The sequence below is a fragment of the Daktulosphaira vitifoliae genome, unplaced genomic scaffold (assembly GCF_025091365.1).
Source record: "Daktulosphaira vitifoliae isolate Bord-2020 unplaced genomic scaffold, ASM2509136v1 Scaffold_1, whole genome shotgun sequence".
Taxonomy (NCBI): Eukaryota; Metazoa; Arthropoda; class Insecta; order Hemiptera; family Phylloxeridae; genus Daktulosphaira; species Daktulosphaira vitifoliae.
In genome coordinates this window covers 21,598,515-21,619,241 of record NW_026099572.1, presented here as the reverse complement: position 1 = coordinate 21,619,241, position 20,727 = coordinate 21,598,515, and the positions used below count along the sequence as shown (strand labels likewise).

The 20,727-nt window shown below is 25.2% G+C and overlaps 1 protein-coding gene across 4 annotated transcripts in view; it reads left to right on the top strand.

The window, feature by feature from the left end:
- The window catches only part of LOC126894319 (glutamate receptor ionotropic, kainate 2-like), a 114,545-nt gene that overhangs the window by 51,076 nt on the left and 42,742 nt on the right, over positions 1-20,727 (top strand). For 3 of the 4 annotated variants that reach the window (XM_050665239.1, XM_050665240.1, XM_050665241.1), the window contains exon 2: positions 1,078-1,239. In XM_050665239.1, the coding sequence (XP_050521196.1) occupies positions 1,078-1,239 (162 nt within the window). Of the gene's footprint in view, positions 1-1,077; positions 1,240-20,337; positions 20,596-20,727 lie in introns of all 4 variants that reach the window. The other variant, XM_050665238.1, reaches the window with a different exon arrangement.

Sequence of the window (20,727 nt, the reverse complement as noted above, 5' to 3'; positions counted from 1 at the left end):
TTTATAAAGTAATATACTTTATAAATATACCCACAATATTTAAACAAATATGTTAATTATTGTCTAAATATACTGTACTGAGTAAAAATGAAGCCTATGTTATTATAAAATCTGTGTAAATACGAAAAAAAAGTTGTATTATATAAATTAATGGTGGCATAACTACTTAAGTTTAAACCTACTTCAGCCTATACTTGATGATGACATTTTAATTGAATAGAGCTGTCCTTATAAGTGAATACTTCCTAGTAACTTTGCTTCAGCTAATACTCTTAGTTGATATAATATTGACATATTCAAGTATTTTAAAGCAAAAGTTTTTACATTTCAATTGTTTCATAAACACCAACTAAGTAAATGAAAATATTTGAGTGTTAAACATTAAATTTTGACCTAAGTATGTATTAATAATTGTGTTCAAAATGGTTACAACGCAAGAAATGATCCAAAAATTCTCATACGACAGTATGATATTTTTAATAAACATAGAAGTAGTTTAAATTTAACATAATTTATGAAAATTCGTCCACCATAGTATTTATGCAATATAACATTTTCATCACTATTTATAACACTTTTTTCTTTATATCGTATGCATTAAAAACTTCCAGTAGATGTATATGAAATGACGAAAATTATTAATAGAATATATCCGATATATGTGGAGGTTTTAATTAGTTATTAATGTTATTTTAAATTTATTTTGTTTCTCAATGATTACGTACATTGGTTAATCTACAAATTTTATTAGAATTTTTAGAGTAAAATTAACCTAGCCCAAATATCTCATTGAATAATAATAATAAATTTAAGCTATGCTACCTTATCTGATATGTAACCTCAATCGTTTACAATCGAGTATATTCTCAATTTTCTTCAAATAAACTTTAACTATTTCATTTGGTAAGATATTAATATCTTATTCATTCATCCCATTCGATCTCCTTCATTTAATATTAAATGAAAGAGACCAACCGATTTTAGAATTGAAGCTAATCTAAATTCTAAATAATGAATAATTTTAAATTGTTTTCTATATATTCAAACGTATTTTAATAGAAATATGTGAATTTTCAGGAGCGCTATTTACTCAAGAAGATAAAGACAGTACCACTGAAGTTGCTTTCAAGTATGCCGTGTATAGAATAAATAAAGACAAACTAATACTTCCAAATACTACATTGGTATACGACATAGAATACGTCTCATCACAAGATAGCTTTAAAGCATCAAAGAAAGGTATTAATTATTTGCTTTTGTTTTAAATATTACCATTGACTCAAACGATGTACGTATTTCGCTCCTAGACGTGCAACTCTGTTTAGCCAACATTATTTTTTAATATTTGTAAAACTATTTTAATTTTATTGTATTTCCTAAACTGAATAGTTATTCCAAAAAATAAAGATTTATCTTTGAAACAATAACATTATCAAGTGCGATAAAAAATATCTTCAACACTTTGAAGATCACTTGCATTATTTTTGCCTATAAATAATTTTACTATAACTTATTCAATTTAGAAAGTTTTTTTACGTGATTTATTTCCCTACCCCTTATTATTCCTTGTTACATTATTCTCTAAGTACATTACCTACGTAACATGCATTTCAATTCCAGCTGCGTCTATATATTATTTTGAAAATCCGTTCTAGACATATTTGGCTTGTTCACGATTGAGCTATTTGCAGTCTTAACCATTTTTCGTTGACAAGTGTTAATATTGTTTCTTATCAAACGATAGCACACCACACATACGTATATACTGGGTGTCCCACCATGTTCTGACAAATTCTTAAACTTTTAAAACAATAAATATTTTTCGTAATTTTCTTTTTTAAAAACTTTTTAGAATCTAGGACTACAATGGAATCATAACAAATATTTATTTATAATATATTAAAAATAAATTAAATTACTAAAAATGTAAAAAACTTTAAGATAGCCTTTTTATAGGCTAGATTATTAGAAATAATTTAGTAGAAAAATCATTTTTCGATAATTTATGGTTAAACCAGTAGAGCATTTTCAAATATTGTATGTAAATGTTTGAATTTTTCATATTTAATCTACTGTAAATTCAAGCTCTAACAAGATTTTAAAAAAGAAAGTAACGAAACATTTTTAATGCATCAAAAATTGTAAGATTTGTTGGAACATAGTGGAACACCCGGTATATATTTCGTTAGGAACGTGTGAGAAGCTGTCAACTCGAGTTGATTTTGGACAGTGAACTTTAAATGAGAGATGTCCGAGTGAATAATAATAATAATAGTTCTCAAATAAAGCCGTATGAATGTGAAACGATATGTGTGCCTTAGATGGAATGACTGGTATGAATACACACATAAATCATTCCGATTTTGAGAAAGACCTACGATAATACAGTCAATGTATATGCTTACATTACTTATAAAATATACGTATTATTTTTATAAAAAGTGTACGTACACTTTGAATAGTTTCAGATCTATACAAAAGACTTCCCGCGGAAGTGGCACGGTTTCCGGAAGACTTTACCGTCAGGCCAAATGTTGTTTATTGTGCTATTTCTGCACAAGATAATATAAATTATCTGACGAAAAAAATTACTGCACTTACTGGTTTACATGTGTAATAAATTATTCTTTGGTGAAAAATCAAATAGGCTTATTTTATTATATTTTGCAAATAACTTAATTGATACTACTGTAATGATAGTAAAAATAAATAATAAAAATTAGTTTAAACTAATTGACCTAAAAATTAAAACAAAATAATTCACATTTGTTTTTATGTTATAAACATGACTGTGAAGCTAAATTAACATTAGTTATTAATCAGTGTAAATATTTTCAAATAACTGTTGAGCTTTATGATTTATAAGTCTATTAGTTTTTCCAATTGCCATTTTCATTATGATTCATTAAAATTTACTGTGTAATCATGTGTCAAAATTAAAAGTCGAGACCTTCATTAAACTACCATGATGACCTTGCCTAATATTATACAAAATAATCATGTATTACTTATGGGAATCACTGATTAGAATAGAAAATAGAAATTACTTAATTTAAATATTGGTTTTAATGATGACATTTTTAGTATAATGAAGAAAAAATTGGAAGGAAACTTTCTTAAAATAAATTCAAACTTACAATAACGACTTTTTTCATAAAATTTGTATCAAGTATAATCTTTTATCAGGACTGGATTAAGAATTAACAAGTCTTAAAATGGAACTTAAAAGTAACTCATTCCTCCTCGTAATGGTAACTTTCAAAAAAAGTTTTTCTTTTTGCTTCATGTCTCATTATATGTTTTTATTTAAGAAAGATGTGAGATAATATTTTACAATTTAATATTTTAATGAAAAACGACTCTCACCCTATCTACCATTTTACCTAACTATATCTGCATTTTATACATTATATCTAATAAGAATTTAAGAAAATTATTCTTATTTCATAAGAAAACTATTTCTTTGGAAAGTTTATTTTTTAAATAAAACAACTAAAATTGACACGAGTTTGTGTTTTAGTTTAAATTTTGTATATGACGATAAAATGTTTCTTCTAAAATGAGGAAAGAGTAACGACTTTTAAATAATATAAATAAACACGTTGAATGATCAAAGATATTTATAATATTTAAATTAAAATATACCATTTTTAGTAACAAAAATACATGTTATGGTACTGGTTTCTACACTTAAAAAATCTTAACTTCGATGTATTAGTTTTTATTTACAATTAGTCAAATGATTTATTATTTGAAATCATTCTTATGCTTATGCTATTTTATATTAATTAAAAATAAATTCAAAATTATAAATTAAAATGTTCTATTATATTTTTATTTCTAAATATATGTTTATTTACGTTCTATTAGAAAATCCGAAACCAAGTTTGGTCCGCAAATGTGTTTTTAGAAAACTTTACAATGTTTCTGAATTTTTAACAGTTTAGAGTCGTTACTTTAAAAGAAATAAAGCGCTTGGATGTGAATACAAATTGAAATGTAATTTTTTCCCAACTGTAGTTGTAAATTTGCAATTTAATGGAACAATTTGTTTTCCAATTCATTTATTTATAAATAATACCTTATTTAAACGTACAATTTTTTAGCATTCATTTACTTTTGATTATTATTAGATCGTGCATTGATTTAATAATGAGTCGCTAATTTAAATATCATCGAAATGCATGTTAATATATTAAATACTAAAATACAAAACAATACTTTTATAACAAATATGTTAATAAAAGATTATACTTGACAATTAATAAATGTCGTAAAAACAAATTTGAGAAACATTATTTAAATTATCATTAAAATTCGACTATCAAAAATAACATAATCAAGACGAGCACAAACTCTTAGATTAACAAAAGAATGGCATCCTAAACATTTATTTGAGTTTTATTTACTCAGAATTTGTTTATAGGATTAGTGAGTCATGAATTATTTATTTTGAACTTTTAAAAATAAAAATAAAAACTTTTGAAAGTAGTTTTATATTTTTGTTACCATACATATCCATTGAAAAAAATAGTTTATATAGTTTTAAAAAGTTAAAAAGAAACTTAAAACTTGGAAGAATACCCCGTGCCATATACGATTAGAAAGATCCAACAACAAGTTTTAAAAACCATACTTTTTAGCTCAAAAAGAAAATATGAATTTCATATTCATATTGAATGTATGATAGTAGATTAAAGTCGTTAAATAACAACATTATTTGTTTATATTAACTATGTTTTTATTGAACATTCAGAAAAATACATTAATACTTCATAGTAAGCATTAATAATTAAGGGAATTCTAACGAAGTGGATTACAAAAATTCCTATTTAAAGATTATGTGATTAAAAATATTATATATATATATATATATATATGTGTGTGTGTGTGTATGTATTCCTATTTTTATTAAATTTAATCAACGTTTACATGAAACCAACGTCCATTAAATTCTTTATATGATATGTGATATATGAGTAATTGGTGATGTTTTCGATTAAAATTTCTGGTCATAATATTGTAATCCGCAACACGTATTTATGGTTTTTTTTATATATGAAAAACATCATTAATGTGTGTTTAAAATATAAAAAAACAGATGTGCATTTGTGGAGATTGATCTACCTAATTCTAATCTAATTTTTTCTAATGTTAAGCTGATAGTCTATCTCAATCAATCGAAATTTTAATTTGCTTTAAAAGTAAAATTATTGGTATTAAAATACAATTTTACTGATTAATAAATGTTTATGCTCATCCCTATCTTTTTCTTTAAGCTATGTTCAACATAAATAAATAAGTAATAAATGGTGTATGATAAATAAAAAAATAATACGTATAAAGGAAATAAAAAAAGCATTTATGATACATGATTAATTATTTTTATACAATATAAATAAAATATAAATTTTATTAAACTATATGATAGCCTATATATAAAGTTTATTAGTAGAAGTATTTCCAGTTAACTTGTAAATAAATTAATAATATATTTATAGTAGTCTAAAAAAATTTAATTAATCCAAGATAGCAATTTTAAAAAATATTATAAAAACATTTTTGTAGCATTAAAAAAAAAGCTATCAGGAGTTTAAACTGGTTTTATTCTATAAATGTTTTAAGAATGCTGTGAAATAAAAAAATTGACCTACTATTATTTATTAATTTTTAAATCTAAAAATCTTATATTAAGTAGGATATATATATTTATATACTTATATATATTTGTCGATGAACACAAATATTTATGCATTACTGTTAAACAATTGTTAATGTAATATTATTTTCTGTGAGTTGTTAACTTTATGTTGAACATTAGTGAATTAATTATCTTACTACGTTGAGAATCCACTTATCTCATATTTGTTTTGTCCAATCAAGATGTGCTTTTTAGTCATAATGATCGATATAATAGCCTAGAGCCCTAATAACCGTTGTCAATTACCCGTTTGAGCAATGTTGCAATGATAACTTATTATTTAACTAATATAAATCGGCATATTTCCTTGGTCAATTTCACGTAATCATATGAATTATCAATAGCATCATCGCTCATATTACTAATCTATCAGTTTTTATTCCTTTTGCTCTTAGGGTTAAGGTACAAAACTTAGTAAATTTATCATTAATACAATGATTTTTTCTATAAGTCTTTATTGAACCTCGGCTAGTGGTGAATCCAACTTTGATGAATTTATGTGCTTTTATCAGAAAAGGTATTTTAGCCAGGAGGCCGTCAACGTCACAACGGTGACAAAAACAAAAATTGGTAAATGTTTTCATAACGAAAATAGCTATTTCAAAATTGAACAATAATATATTTTATACCTGAAAATTCATTTAATATCATTACAATATAACGTCATAGATGTAGAGTTGTCAAAATTTTAGTAAGAGGTCAGCTAAACTAATTTTTGCTCTCCTTCATTTTTTTAATTTTTATAAATTAATTTTCCGTGAATTTTTCACGGATTAAGCTATTTGGTCGTATGCTTATAAATAACGATTCGCCTTTTATTTTTATATTTAAAAAGGTTATAAAAGTTTATGAGTTTTTCCATTTTGAGAGCAAAGAATTTCTTTAGTTATATTTTTTGCCATTAACCTGATGAAACGAGCAAAAAAATATACCTACATAACAAAATTATCAATACATTACACTAATTAAAATAAAAACTACATTATCTCGTACAAAATAAATAGAAAGTATATAATTAAGTAAACATAGAGGAACCAAATTTTACAACAAATATTTTGAAAGAGATTCAGAACAGTTTATAGTACAAACTTTATCATCATCTATCTTAACTATTTGGGGCCGTCTATACCTTACAATGGTTTGTATATTATAAAGTGAAACTATAGGAATATATACAAAGAGCTTAGCATTATGCACATTTATAATGCATAGCTATGATTATACATTCAAATTTTACTTACCATTTATGATATTTTTAGCTTTTAAGTGGTACATTTTATATGATGAGATGACAAATATACACTGGGATGTATAAATTAATTAAAAAATATTTAATCAGAATCTGTTTTTGTTTAACTTTTTATTTTTTATCTTTCAATCATTACTTTTTTCTTATAAACGTTGATAAATACTTCTTAATGTTAACAATTGTAAGTTTGAATGTCCGTTTTTTAAATATATGTGCATAACATAAATAGTGGCGTTTTATCTTTGATTTTCAAACAACCAACATTTAATTGAACGGATATTAAATATGAAAAACTATTTTAGGATCCGAATATACTTTTCATTTTTATTGAATGAGACTATATAGATGTATAAATCTAAACATTTGATAAATGAAAAAAATGTAATTGTATAGTAAAATAAAAAAAAGTATTAATAATAAAGGATCGAGTGACACTCTAAAATACTGTTTTGAACAATCATAACCCAACCAGAAAATAACGGTTAAGCCTTTGTTACTAGGAAATTCGTCTAATGCAAGAATTCACATTATTCTCATGACAAATTGTGTAGTCACGTTCTACACTTTAATAAAAATATATGTAAATAATACACATGAAAACAACATTATATGTTTTGTTTAGGATATCGGTGTATAACATCAATTTAACATAACTATAGTTATTACTATCATTTTCTATTATATTTTACCGATATACATATTTTTCATATTTTATATGTTGACCAAACGCCAAGTATAGCACGATGGTCAATCTTTTTTTATTAAACCCTCTAAATACCTTTTAAATATAAATAATGCTTAAATGTAAAATAAATCTTTAAAGCGATTCTTATTTGCAATATTCATACGATTTTATGTGCTTATAACTATGTAATGCAAAGAGCAAAATTATCAAACATATATACATATGTATTCATTTCAAATATACCAGTCGTTTTTTTTTTGTATATTACATAGAAATGCAATTAGTGGGAGTAATAAAAGAGTATATCCCCTTATATTTACATGAATTTTGCACATCCATAGAAAATTTATTTATACTCTTTTTTGAAAAAAATTTCATTGATGATATACATGGATCACTTGTTACTAATGCATCAAATCTTCATTAGTATTATACTTCGAATTTTTTTCTAGTGTGGTGAAGTCTTATTTTTCTATAATCTTTGTTTCTGGCTTCCTGGGCTTCTTCCGAAATTTGACCTAAAAATGTAATATAATCCATTATAAATAATTAATAATAATACTATTTTATTGATAATATGCAACTAAATTATCGAGTTCTAAATTTTATTACAGTTATTTTTGTTCGCCTCAAAAAAATATATTTTTAAAATCTAGAATACTTGCTCTACAATATTTATGTATCGATACTTTTAAAAAATTTTAACTTGTTAAAAAAATTGATAACAAAAGATATTTTTATGTTAAAATTACCGTATATAACCATATCTATACTTCAAACGGCTATAAATATCGATCGGATTTACATGTGACCTTGAAATATTATATTTTGTGTAAACAATACAATAGAATTGAGTTTATAAAATTATTTCAATATTTGCATTTTAAAACTTATGAGCGCCTAAAATTCGCTTTCAGACAACTGTGTGACAGCTGCTAAAAATGTCGTGGGTCGGGGGACACAGTGTATCACAAATCAACCCAGGACAGGGCTGAGGGTTGTGAAAAATTTTCTTATGTATGCTCCCCAGATCAAAACCCTAATCATGTCACTGATACTAGACGATTCAAGTAATTAAAAATATTAATATAAACAAGATCAATGAACAGAAAAAAATATTTTATGTAATTTTAACTCTAATAAATCTGTTCTAAAATTTTTTATCATTAAGTAACCATCTAAATCAATTGATTTAAAATTAAATTTTACAAACGATACAACCACCATATCTGAATAATCACTTTCAATAAGCTTTATAAAGTTGCGTTGTTCAATTATTCATATTTTCTTTATCGAAATTAAAGTAATAATATAAAATAAAGAATTTTCGTTTAGGATTTTTTTAAAGATTAGAAGAGACTACCTCTCAAGGAGAAATGAGAGACTAACAAGAACTGAAACAGAGGTAAAATATTGATTGAAGCTGCACAACTCAACAATAAAACGAATACAAAATATTTCAATTCTTGTTTAATAAAATGACAACTGGAGTTAGCACCTCTTACATTGCATACCAGCGTAGCGTGTATTAATAAAGTAATCCAAACATCGAAGTAAATTTGATATAAATTTTCGTTACAAGAGTTCTTATCTCATTATGCGCTACTTATAGTAATGGTTAATATTTGAGTTTAATTCACGGTGTTTTATTAATTTTGTTTTTGAGTGGTAGCGTTTCTTTGAAATATGAGTACATAATTCCTAACCCTAAATCTGACCTTGATGTAAAGTATAGATTAATTAAGACGTAACTAAAGATTATAAACGTCTAATTTTCAATTACATTTAACCACCAATTACGGTATCTTAAAATATAATGTGTTGACATAGAGAATTATTTTCACATTAATACACATAGTAATTTATTCTAGTTAAATAATATTCGATTTTATACACTAAGTGTTATTTAAAAACACTTTGTGTCTTTTTTTTTTTGTTTAAATCAAATTTTTTATTTTAGTAATCAAATTTTATGTTATTTAATTAACAGTTACTCACTTATAATATTCAGTGTATTTCAGATTAATTTATTTTTAATCAATTTATGTTGTATGATTTGCACTAATATCGAAGAACTGTTATTACTACCAAATATAAAATTTTATGGATTGAAAAGATTTGATTTGCAATCTAATTACTAATTTCCATTGAACTATAAAAACAACGTTTTCATTAATAATTTATGAATAGAAATTAATAAAATACAGATAATTCAATTTATTATTATTTTTTTTTAATTTTGAGATATAGTGTAATCAAAATGAAGTCAAGAAAAAACTTAACACTAATTCATATTATCAATAGTAAATAAAATAAAAGTTAATTTGTTCTAGAAAAAATGTATCTTTTTTACATCTTACGTACTCTATGACAAAAATAATTTATTTCATACATTTTTAGGTTAAGCCCAGTGGTTAAAGTGGGAAAAACTAGGAGGGGGGACTATAGCTCCTAAAAAATCAGGAACTACTCCGAATCGTCTCTCCTCTTCAAAGGCTAAAAATGATATTGATCATAATAAGTAAATATACTTAATTTTTTTTTAGTAAAAAAACATAACAAACATATTTTTTATGATAACCTTATGATTTTTTTACATGCTTGAACCAGAATAACATTTAAGTAGGTATTAAAAACTACCTTTTGATTCACATGACTTATGTCACTATATTACCAATTTATAATTTGTACACATTCATGCAAGCAGACGTTAATTATTAATATAAAATGTCATGAACCATTATGAATTTTTTAACTAGACACAATAATGTAAATTTATTAAACTAATAAATATATTAAAATACATTATCATAAAAATAAATAATACTTGATTAAAATCACAACATTCAGGAACGTCTAATTTAATCTCTGGTAATTTTATCTTAGCCAAACAGCTGTTCCCAGGAATAATATTTTCACTAACTTGACTAGTTTGTTCAACATTTGGACTAGATAAATTAACATCAGTCTTTTTAATCTTTGTAAAGTCATACTTCAAAAGACCAGTTGTAATAACTATAAAACCATAGATCTTATAAACAAGTTGTTACAACATAATATATAACATAAACATATGATATTATACATTTATAAGATCTATGTATAAAACTGATAACTATAAGTTATCAACTTATCAGTTTATCGCCACGGTTGAAGAATATTGACTATGGTTTATTCTCTAAGACGTCACGGTCGACGGTGCTTCAAGTATTTAAATTACCACGGTCGTATCATAAAATTCTGTGATAAAATACTTATAATTTCATAATTTTAGTTCTTCTACAATTATTTTTTTTTTTTAACGATTTTGTAATTTTGACCATTCGAACAAATGTCTTATATTAACGATTTACACTGTTCAGTGCTCAAAATTAAAGCGTCCCCCCAGCCTTTTTGGGATTTGACTGAAAGGGGACGCTAAATTACACTCCAATTAAGAAGAAGGACTCCGTCCCCCCTCACTTTAGCCACTGGTTAAACCATGAACGTTCTCGTGAAAGAAATTATGAGGTATGAATTCCTCTCATGACAAAAATAATTACTTCGTTAGATACAATTTTTTTAAAATGCACCATTTACATTCTACAGAGACAATATCCTAATCTTGTCTTTTGGACATATTACTATATAAACAATGACCTATGTAAAAAAGATCAGATGATGACACTGTTAATGACCAAAATTTCTGGTACAGAACTTAGGTACTATTTTACAATCTAATAAAAAATAACAGAAAATAAAACGGTATGATACTTAAATAATAATGGAATGCTGAGGATAACTAAAGTGAATGATTTCAAGTTAAAATTAATGAGAAATAACTAAACAATACAGTTACTGTCTGTATAAGTTGACCAGTTGATTCTCTTTATGAATTCGAAAATCGTACGTTATTTAATAGCTATAATAAAAACCACTCTAAGATAATCATTTCATTCCGTTTTCTCACTTTCTTCAGATCTTCTTACCGACTTCATCTTTATAGTTGTATAAAAACTTTTACCCAAAAATTAATTTATACGGCACTCAATTTTTCTAGCAGATAAAGAGTGGATGTAATTGTCTACACCATATACCATAAACCTTACATTTCACATTTGCCCACGTAAACTCAAACAGTAAACACGAAGTTTAAATCTCTTAGGACGGACAAAACACATACGATAGAGGACAATAATAATTTTCAGTTCCTTGGAAAAAAACCAGATGTGAACGAGGATACCATAATTAGATTTACACACAAGTTTTGCCGGGCTAGATAGAGAGGACTTATATCAGTTTTGTATTAAAAACTTTAAGTGAGCTATGAAATCTATACAACCCAAAGGCAATAACAAATGCAATTATAGTAATAGTAACTTAAAATAAGTGTAAGGAATCAGAAAAGAAAAAACTGAACACTTTTGAGCGCACGACTTTTTTAAGCTCAATAAGTCTTTTTTATTTTGATACAGTGTGTGTTTCATATAACAATTATTTCCATATTATGTACAAGGCTGGGCATACACGAATTGATAAATTAAAGTTAAGTTAAATTTTGTAATGGTACACGTTAATTTTTTAAATGTTGGCCACAAAGAATTCCAACCTTGTCCCTTGCATGGCGCCATAAAACAAAAAAGAAAACGAGGGTCACCAACCTATTGACTGAGACATTATGCTGATAGATCACAGAAGGATTTAAAAAAAATTGAAAATTAAACATCGAAGTTAATTTAATATTTTCGAAAGTAATTAGAAAAAATATATGTTGTTCAATTTCTGTTATAATTAGAAAGAAAATGAAAATGTTAAACTAATAATAAATATGAATATAATTAAATAAGCTAATTAACTGATGTCCGTCGGTTACTCTAGTGTGACTTTATACAAAGATTGTTGCCCGTACCTTATAAGCTAGAGAAAGATGATTTTTGAAGGAAAAGAAATACAAAAGTCCGTTGAAGATGGAAAACGCAGGAAAAAGGGTTTGTTGTTAGGTTTAGTTAAGGGAACTTAATTAAATTTAAAAAAAAAGTTAATATGCGGTAAATAACTGAACAATCAAAAAAACCCGTCTGTAAATTTTAGGGAAAACATTGTCATAATTAAGCACATCACTCAATATAAAATAATAAAATAAATTAGGTGAGTAGCAAAGCTACCAAAATAATAAATAAATGAATACGAGACGTCGGTATTTGAACACTCCTGTTAAGGGAACTAAAAAATAATAATATGGGCAGTTATAAAATAAAAAAATATGTCGCAACACATGGCACGTCGCACAAGAAAAAAATTTCTTGCTTAAAACATGAAGAAAGATATTTATACGTATTTTGCCCCCAACAAGAAACAGGATCAAACGACGACAAAATAAATAAATTTACATTGTAAAGTATAAGCGGACACCCGCCAGAAAAAAGATAAGCGCACATTGCAAAGCTCACATCAAAATATACATATACGGCCAAACTTTAACACACAACTCACAACATACCGACTTTGTGGTTAAAATCTGACAAAGTCACTGACCCTTGACCGGGCGGTCCGGTGGCGACGCTTAGGCTAATCTTAAGAGGTAGAGATGGATAAATTATGAAAACCAGTGCCGAAAGTTATCCAGAAATTCGTATTTATCAACAAATCACAATGTAAATAGTGCAAATAACGTACAAGAAGAGAATGGAGCAGTAAACAGCTTAATACTTCGCACACGCACAAAAAAATCACAACACCTTATCATGTGTACTAGAGATAATAAACAAGTAGTAGATAGCGTCGTAGTACGCAGTCGGCTCATCCAAAGGAAAATATTAATAAAACATTTATATACATACTAGAAAATCTCGATTATCTTTTTGACCCGTTACAACTTTTTAGTTTAACAAAGATGTTACATAAACCTAATTTATTTTTTGTTCATTGAACATACAATTAACGCATATTTTTCGTTAAATACTTCTTTTTAAATAAAATTCTCAATCGATTAAAAAACAAATGATTGATAGGTCGGAGAATTTTTGAAAAATTATTATAATAATTGAATATTGTAGTAATCTTGGTGAAACCACATATTTCAATTTTTCGAAATTATTCATGATGAAGAAAAGAATACACTACTTTTGTATAGCTAATAATAGAATTAAGATTTTTAAAACTATATCATCTCTAGAAATTGATGGATTATTTCAAAAGCAAAATTTATATCCTGATTATATGTTTTATGATTTATAAGTATAATATATGAATAAATATTTATTATAGTAATTAAATATAATACTATAATACTTAATAATTTAGTATTATAATTTTTCGGAGAAATTATAAAAAAATCATTTAGTAGTTCCTTTTATGGCAAACGCGTATAAAAATTTAAATAGCATGATGCAATAAATTATAAAAAAAATTGTGTACTACTTATGAATAAATACGTTGGTCTACAAAGAATTATCATCTGAGACCATAATATACTTTTCTAAATCCATTTTCGTCTATTTTAAATCTGTAATTAACTATATCTATCACCTCTTTTTTTGAAATAAAAAAGAAATATTGAAAACCAAAAAAATTTTTTTTTAATTACTATTGATTTTGATTTTTATATGTTAAAATTAATCCATGCAAAATTTCAAATCAAATTATTATTTTTAAACTTTTTATTTTGATCCTTTAAAGTTAAATATAAAAGTTTATAACAAAAAACATAGGTTGAACTTTTCACCATAACTTTTTTTTAGCTCCACTTACAAATTTGATATTCGCATCACTAAATAGAAAATTTAATGACAGTTTAAAAAACGGTTAGACTAATATACAGTCGGGAAGTTTTAAAATTACTAGTAATTTTAACTTAACATTTCGTTTAAATCACTATATTTTTGTATTTTTATCGTTATAAATAGTTTTAATAGAAATCATAGTTTAAATTTTTCTGGTGTTTAAACAGATTCTAAAATTTAAATATTCAGAACTTCATTAATTTCTTTATTATTTAGAAATATCCAGAAAATGAAATATAATAACACATCAGAAATTATATATGAAACTAGGACAGATCCAATCATTATCACACAATTGTTCCAATTATCAATGGAACATATATCAAAAAAAAAAAAGTGTGTTTTTCATGTTTTATAGATTAAGTAGTAAATGAGTTAAAAAAAAGAAAATCACCATAGAGAAAAAAATGTTTTATGTAATTTTTCATGATAGAATTATTATTTTATCTTACACATTATTTTATCTTATTTAAACAAAATAAGTGTTTTGAAACATTTTTGAACACTCATCCTGAGTATTACATTGTTATAATATTCTGAGCGAAATTCATTTATTATTTATTTGAATATGAATATTTAGCCGTTTCAAGAATTTTTGTATTTTTTTTACTAACAACCATCGTTAAACTTTAAATCGCATTTATATCGGGTTATTTTTTATTTATTATAATCGAAAACAGTATTTTAAAAATTCAAAACAACAGCGAATTTTATTAACTTACAATAATGTGTAGGTGTAAACTGGAAAACAACTTCCCAGCGTTATTATGTATGTGTACTATTTTTTTCTCACGCAGCATGTTGAATTCTTTAAACATTTTCCATCAATACATTTCAAAATCTTTTTCAACCTGATAGACCTAATAGATTAAATCAAACGATATTCAATAAGCCTTACGACTTGTCCGCTTTAAAAATAGCGCACCACTACAATGATCATGTGAAAAAGACACAAAATTTAATTATAAAAATGACTAGAATCTATGCTGGAAATCCTGTCGTGTGGAAACAATCGGTTTTTATGAAACACTCTAGACTAAGGGAAAATGTGCTTAGGGAGCAAAAAAATTACAGCTTATTGAATTTAATACATAATGTGGAAAACTGTTAAAACGAGCGAGAATGTTTCCGAAGAAATTCTGCACGCCGTGAACATTGAGCCTCGTTAAAACCTTCGTTTAATGTTCTTGTGTCTGTTAGCGCAGTAACAATTCCATTTAGTTGGAGTCACTCCAATTTTTCCTGGTATCAGCCGCGCTGCCGTCTGAACATGCTTAAAAAAATCATACTTTCAGACTTTTCTGTAATGGAACATACTGTTTCTCTATAATTATATTAAAATATGATTACATCAATACCATGTTTTTATATTTTAAATAGTATTGTGTATCATATACGTTTAATAATAACAAGCTATTATTATTAAACGTATATGATTAGCTATAACCGATAAGCTATCGGTAATTTTTGTTATACTTAGAAAAATAAAAAATTTTTAAAAAGTATACATTAATAACATTACTAACTATCAATTAAAAAAAAAACCATATCTATCTTGAATTACAAAAAATTATCTAAAAATACTCTCATTTATGACTTATAAGTCATTATTATAATAAAAACTTTTTAATACATATTTATATTTTTTGTGTATTTATTTTTAGCGAGAAAACTTTTCTTATTGAAGTGGATTATAAACTTAATGAATCAGAATTCGTTAAACTAATTAATGTATTATGAATATTCTCAGTAATTAATATTAATTAAATATAGAAATTATCAAATAATACTTTTATAATCATTCAGGTGACCTATTTTTCATAGCCCACTCACTTACAATAAAACTAATTTCGGATATATTTTTTTGATTCTTTTTAATAACATGTATTTCTAGATTTATCAATCGTTGAGTCTTTTTTCAGTTCAGCCCTTATATCTTATAAGGGTGTCAACTTTATTTTTTTAATACCGGTACACATATTAATTAGCTTGTAATATAGAAAATGATAAGAAAATTACAGTCGATATCAAAATTTGTAATAGTATTTAGGAAGTTTTAAAATTTTCATATTTAGACTAGAGGTGAAATTCGAGTATGACTATTTTCATTATTAGACATTTATTATTATCATTAGATATTTCTCGGTCACACTCTTCTTCCTGTATAAAAATGTGAATAATTATCAAAATACCCATCCACAAATTGTTATTGACCAGTAATTTTTTTCAATAAAAAATTTTGTAATATTTCAGCTAAACTTTTGCTATAAAATGACACTATAAGCTTAGAATTAAGTATATAGAATTTTTTAAATAGTTCATTATCTTTTAAATATTTTCATTTAACTCTTAATAGATTGACGAATTAGAAAAAATTTATTTATGAAAAGGGAAATCAGTTTGTCTAAACTAAATAGACATATTACAAGCATCTATTGTTTTTAACGTCATTCCTATTGTGTTCTAAAAAATAATTTAATTTATTTACAAGATTAAAATAATTGTACTTACTACGTTTTTTATGGTAAAAAATTAATTTTTTTTACTTGGTATATTTTAGCTTCGATGCGAAGCTGAGAAGGTATTGGTTTTACTAAGATGTGTTTTTTTTTTTTTTTTTTTTTATGTCTGTTACCACTTTTTCTCAGCTCTCACCGAACCGATTTCTTTCAATGATACGTCAAAAGATCACAAATCGTATCTAGTCGAAGACATTACCCTTAAAAATTGAAAAAAATTCCCTCGTTCCCCGTAAAAGGGGGAAACCTCCAAAAAAATTACAAATTTAAAAATCGCTAATTTTCGAAATTTTTTCAATTTTTTTTACTTAAAAGTGCCATAACTTTTTCAAAAATAAACATATCAATATAATTCTTTTTTATATAGATGCATAATATCATTACCTTTCATTTGGTATATTTTTTTCATAAATTTAACCCTTAACCTGCCCACAAGGGGGGATTTAAAATGACAACTTTTTCACAAAAAATTAATTTTTTTAACTTAAATTTTGAAAATGTTCCGGAAGGTCTGACACTTTTATATATATCTTAAATTAAAGCTAATGTAATATGCTTTATCATGAAAAAAAAAAATTTCGGACTTTATCTTATCTTCATGGTGAAAATGGCTACCGAATGCTATTTTTGTGTGAAAATTTTCGATTTTGTATTTTCCATTTTTAACTTTATTATGCTATAACTTTTTGAAAAATGTATGAATCATTACAATTTTTTTATGAGAAGTAGTATTTATATAGATCTTTCATTCGACATACTGTTTTTTTAAATCGGACCATTTCCCTAAATACAGGGGGGATTCAAAACATAAAAATGCATATAGAAAGTAGAACTTTTTCAACGTAACTTTTGAAAGTGTTCCGGAAGGTCTGACACTTTTATATATATCTTAAATTAAAGCTAATGTAATATACTTTATAATGGTAAAAAAAAATTTCGGACTTTATTTTATCTTCATGGTGAAAACAGACATTAAACTTAATAAAAAAAATACGATTTTTGTAAAAAAATTCTTTTTTATATTTTTAACTTTATAATGCTATAACTTCTCGAAAGATGTATGGATCAATATAATTCTTTTTTTTGTAGATGCATGATGTCTTTACCTATCATTTGGTATATTTTTTTTATAAATCTGACTTTTGACCTGCCTACAGGGGGGGATTCAAAATGACAACTTTTTCACAAAAAATTGACTTTTTCAACTTAAATTTTGAAAGTGTTCCGGAAAGTCTGACACTTTTATATATATATTAAATTAAAGCTAATGTAATTTACTTTATTATGCGAAAAAAAAATTTCGAACTTTATTTTATCTTCACGGTGAAAATGGCTACCGAATGCTATTATTGTGTGAAAATTCTCGATTTTATTTTTTAAATTTTTAACTTTATAATGCTATGACATATTGAAAAGTGTATGGATCAACATTATTTTTTTATGAGAAATAATATTTTTTAATAATCCCTTTTTCATTCTACATACTTTATCTTAATTAGGATATTAATAATGAACTAGCAGATAATGTAGCTTTTGGAATAGTCCACCAATTTTTTAAAATTAAACACTATCTAAAGATTTGCATCGAAGCGTTTTTTTTTGATAGTGATTTTAATCACTGTCAGATATCATTATACTTAATCCATCTATACCACGTCACCACTGTGCCGCGACCCCCCTGTGCTGGGTTTTTTTATATCATAACCTTAATCATAGTTATATTAAATTGTGAATTCTATAATTTTCTTATATTTTTTATTTTTTATAGATGGTTTGCCAATTTTTTTTTTTTTTTTTGAACTAATATTTTTATTTTATCAAACAAAATTTAGTGAGCAAATGATATCCTTTTAAACCTTGTTACGAATCATAACTATATGTTGATCTTTCAAATCATTTATGAAAATGCTTTTAGTTCATATCAAAAATTAGCCTTGTCTGATAATACTAAAATTCTTTAAAACCAATGATGCTATGAACAAAATAATTAAACTTTACAAATGAATGGCTGTACAAAAGTATAAACGTGCTCTTAGATTTTTTTATTATTTTAAACACGTTACTGAACGACTTAATTTTACTATCAATTGATTTATTTGTTATAAATATATTACATAATTTTGTATTGTAGTACTCGTATACATTACTTTAAACGTGTGTGTATTTGCTGTAAATCGATAATTTTTGTATATACTTTGTATGTTATTTTAAATTTATGATTTCCGAGCTGGGAGACAGTGAATATAAATCAATTTTTTTTTATCAAATGATAAAACTACAAAACAACAAGTATGTAAAAAATAAAATGAATTTTGAATGTTTTGAATAATCTTAGGGGTATGTTATTGGTGACACACAATTTAATCATAGCATCTTATCTAAATTCAAACCCCAATCTTAGTATTTCTTAAAATTACAATGCAGTCCACGTATTTTATAAAAATATAGGCTAAAATTACTTTTAAGGAACTTATTTAAATAATAGTATACAATAAAGATATAACACGAAAATTTAGTTCTATTCTTTTTACAAAGTTAATTCTGCATGTTTTTTAACAACTTAAAACTATAAAATTTGTGTACTTGGTAATTTTATATGGAATTTATGAATTAATTATATAAAAATAAATAAATATTAAGACACCAAAATTATAGATTTATACATTTTTTCTTTGTGTGTACTTATCATTTCTATCCAAACAACATAACATCATTTTTAATAGTATTATTATGGTATATTAATATTTAAATATTACTTGATAACAATCAACATTCATTTACAGTTGTATTTATCAAAACTTTGTTTGATAAAATACAACTTCAAATTAGAGAGATAAATATGAACGTCTTTCAACGGTTTCAACGTTTGTTCGTATTAGTTTAAAAAAAAAGTGTATTAAGCGTACCATTAATCAACCATACAATAACTAAAATAAACCGAATAAAATAATTTTAGTTAATATAATTATTAAACACTGTCTACATTATTTATACAGTTATTAACATAACGATTGTTCATATTTTCACTATTAGACTGATATTTATAACATCTAAATAGATTCAACTTATTTATTAGTTATATCTTATTGTATTAATACAATAAGTTATAACTTGTAATTATTAAAGAGTTTGATCGGTAGACGCGATAACACCAGTAATCATTTTACATTCTAAAATATCAAGTGTATTTTTTATTAATATTGTATTGAAAATTAGTCGTACTATCTAAAATTAACGGATTTCGTTAACGATACCTTTTCATTTTGAATACACGTCAAATTAAAGGGATCGCGAATAATGAAATCATCACAGATTATAAACTATATAAAATGATTAAGTTTTTTTAATTAAATTTTAACTCACTTCGTGATTCCTTTTTTTAATAACATTACACAATTTTATAATTGAATGTATTTTTATAGTTTGTCAGCTACTAGAAAACGGTGTACACGTGATATTTGGTCCGTCCGACAGTCATTTGGCTGGTCATATGGTGTCCATTTGTGAGTCGGTTAGCATGCCATTGCTGTTGACCATCGCTGACCGGAGTACTGATATTTCCAGACGACATTTTGTTACTGATATGTTCCCAGTACGAGGACAACTGGGCCAAGCGTACAGAGACCTAATTGAATTTCTCAATTGGACGAAAATTGCAATTGTATACGACAACGAAGACGGTAAGTCGCCAGTCAGTAACAGTATTCTAATTTTATTTAATCGTTGACAGCGTCAACATGTTTATTATAATCCCAGTGAAACGAAGAACTAAACGATCGTTTGTTTTCTTAAATAGAAATTGAAATTTAGGT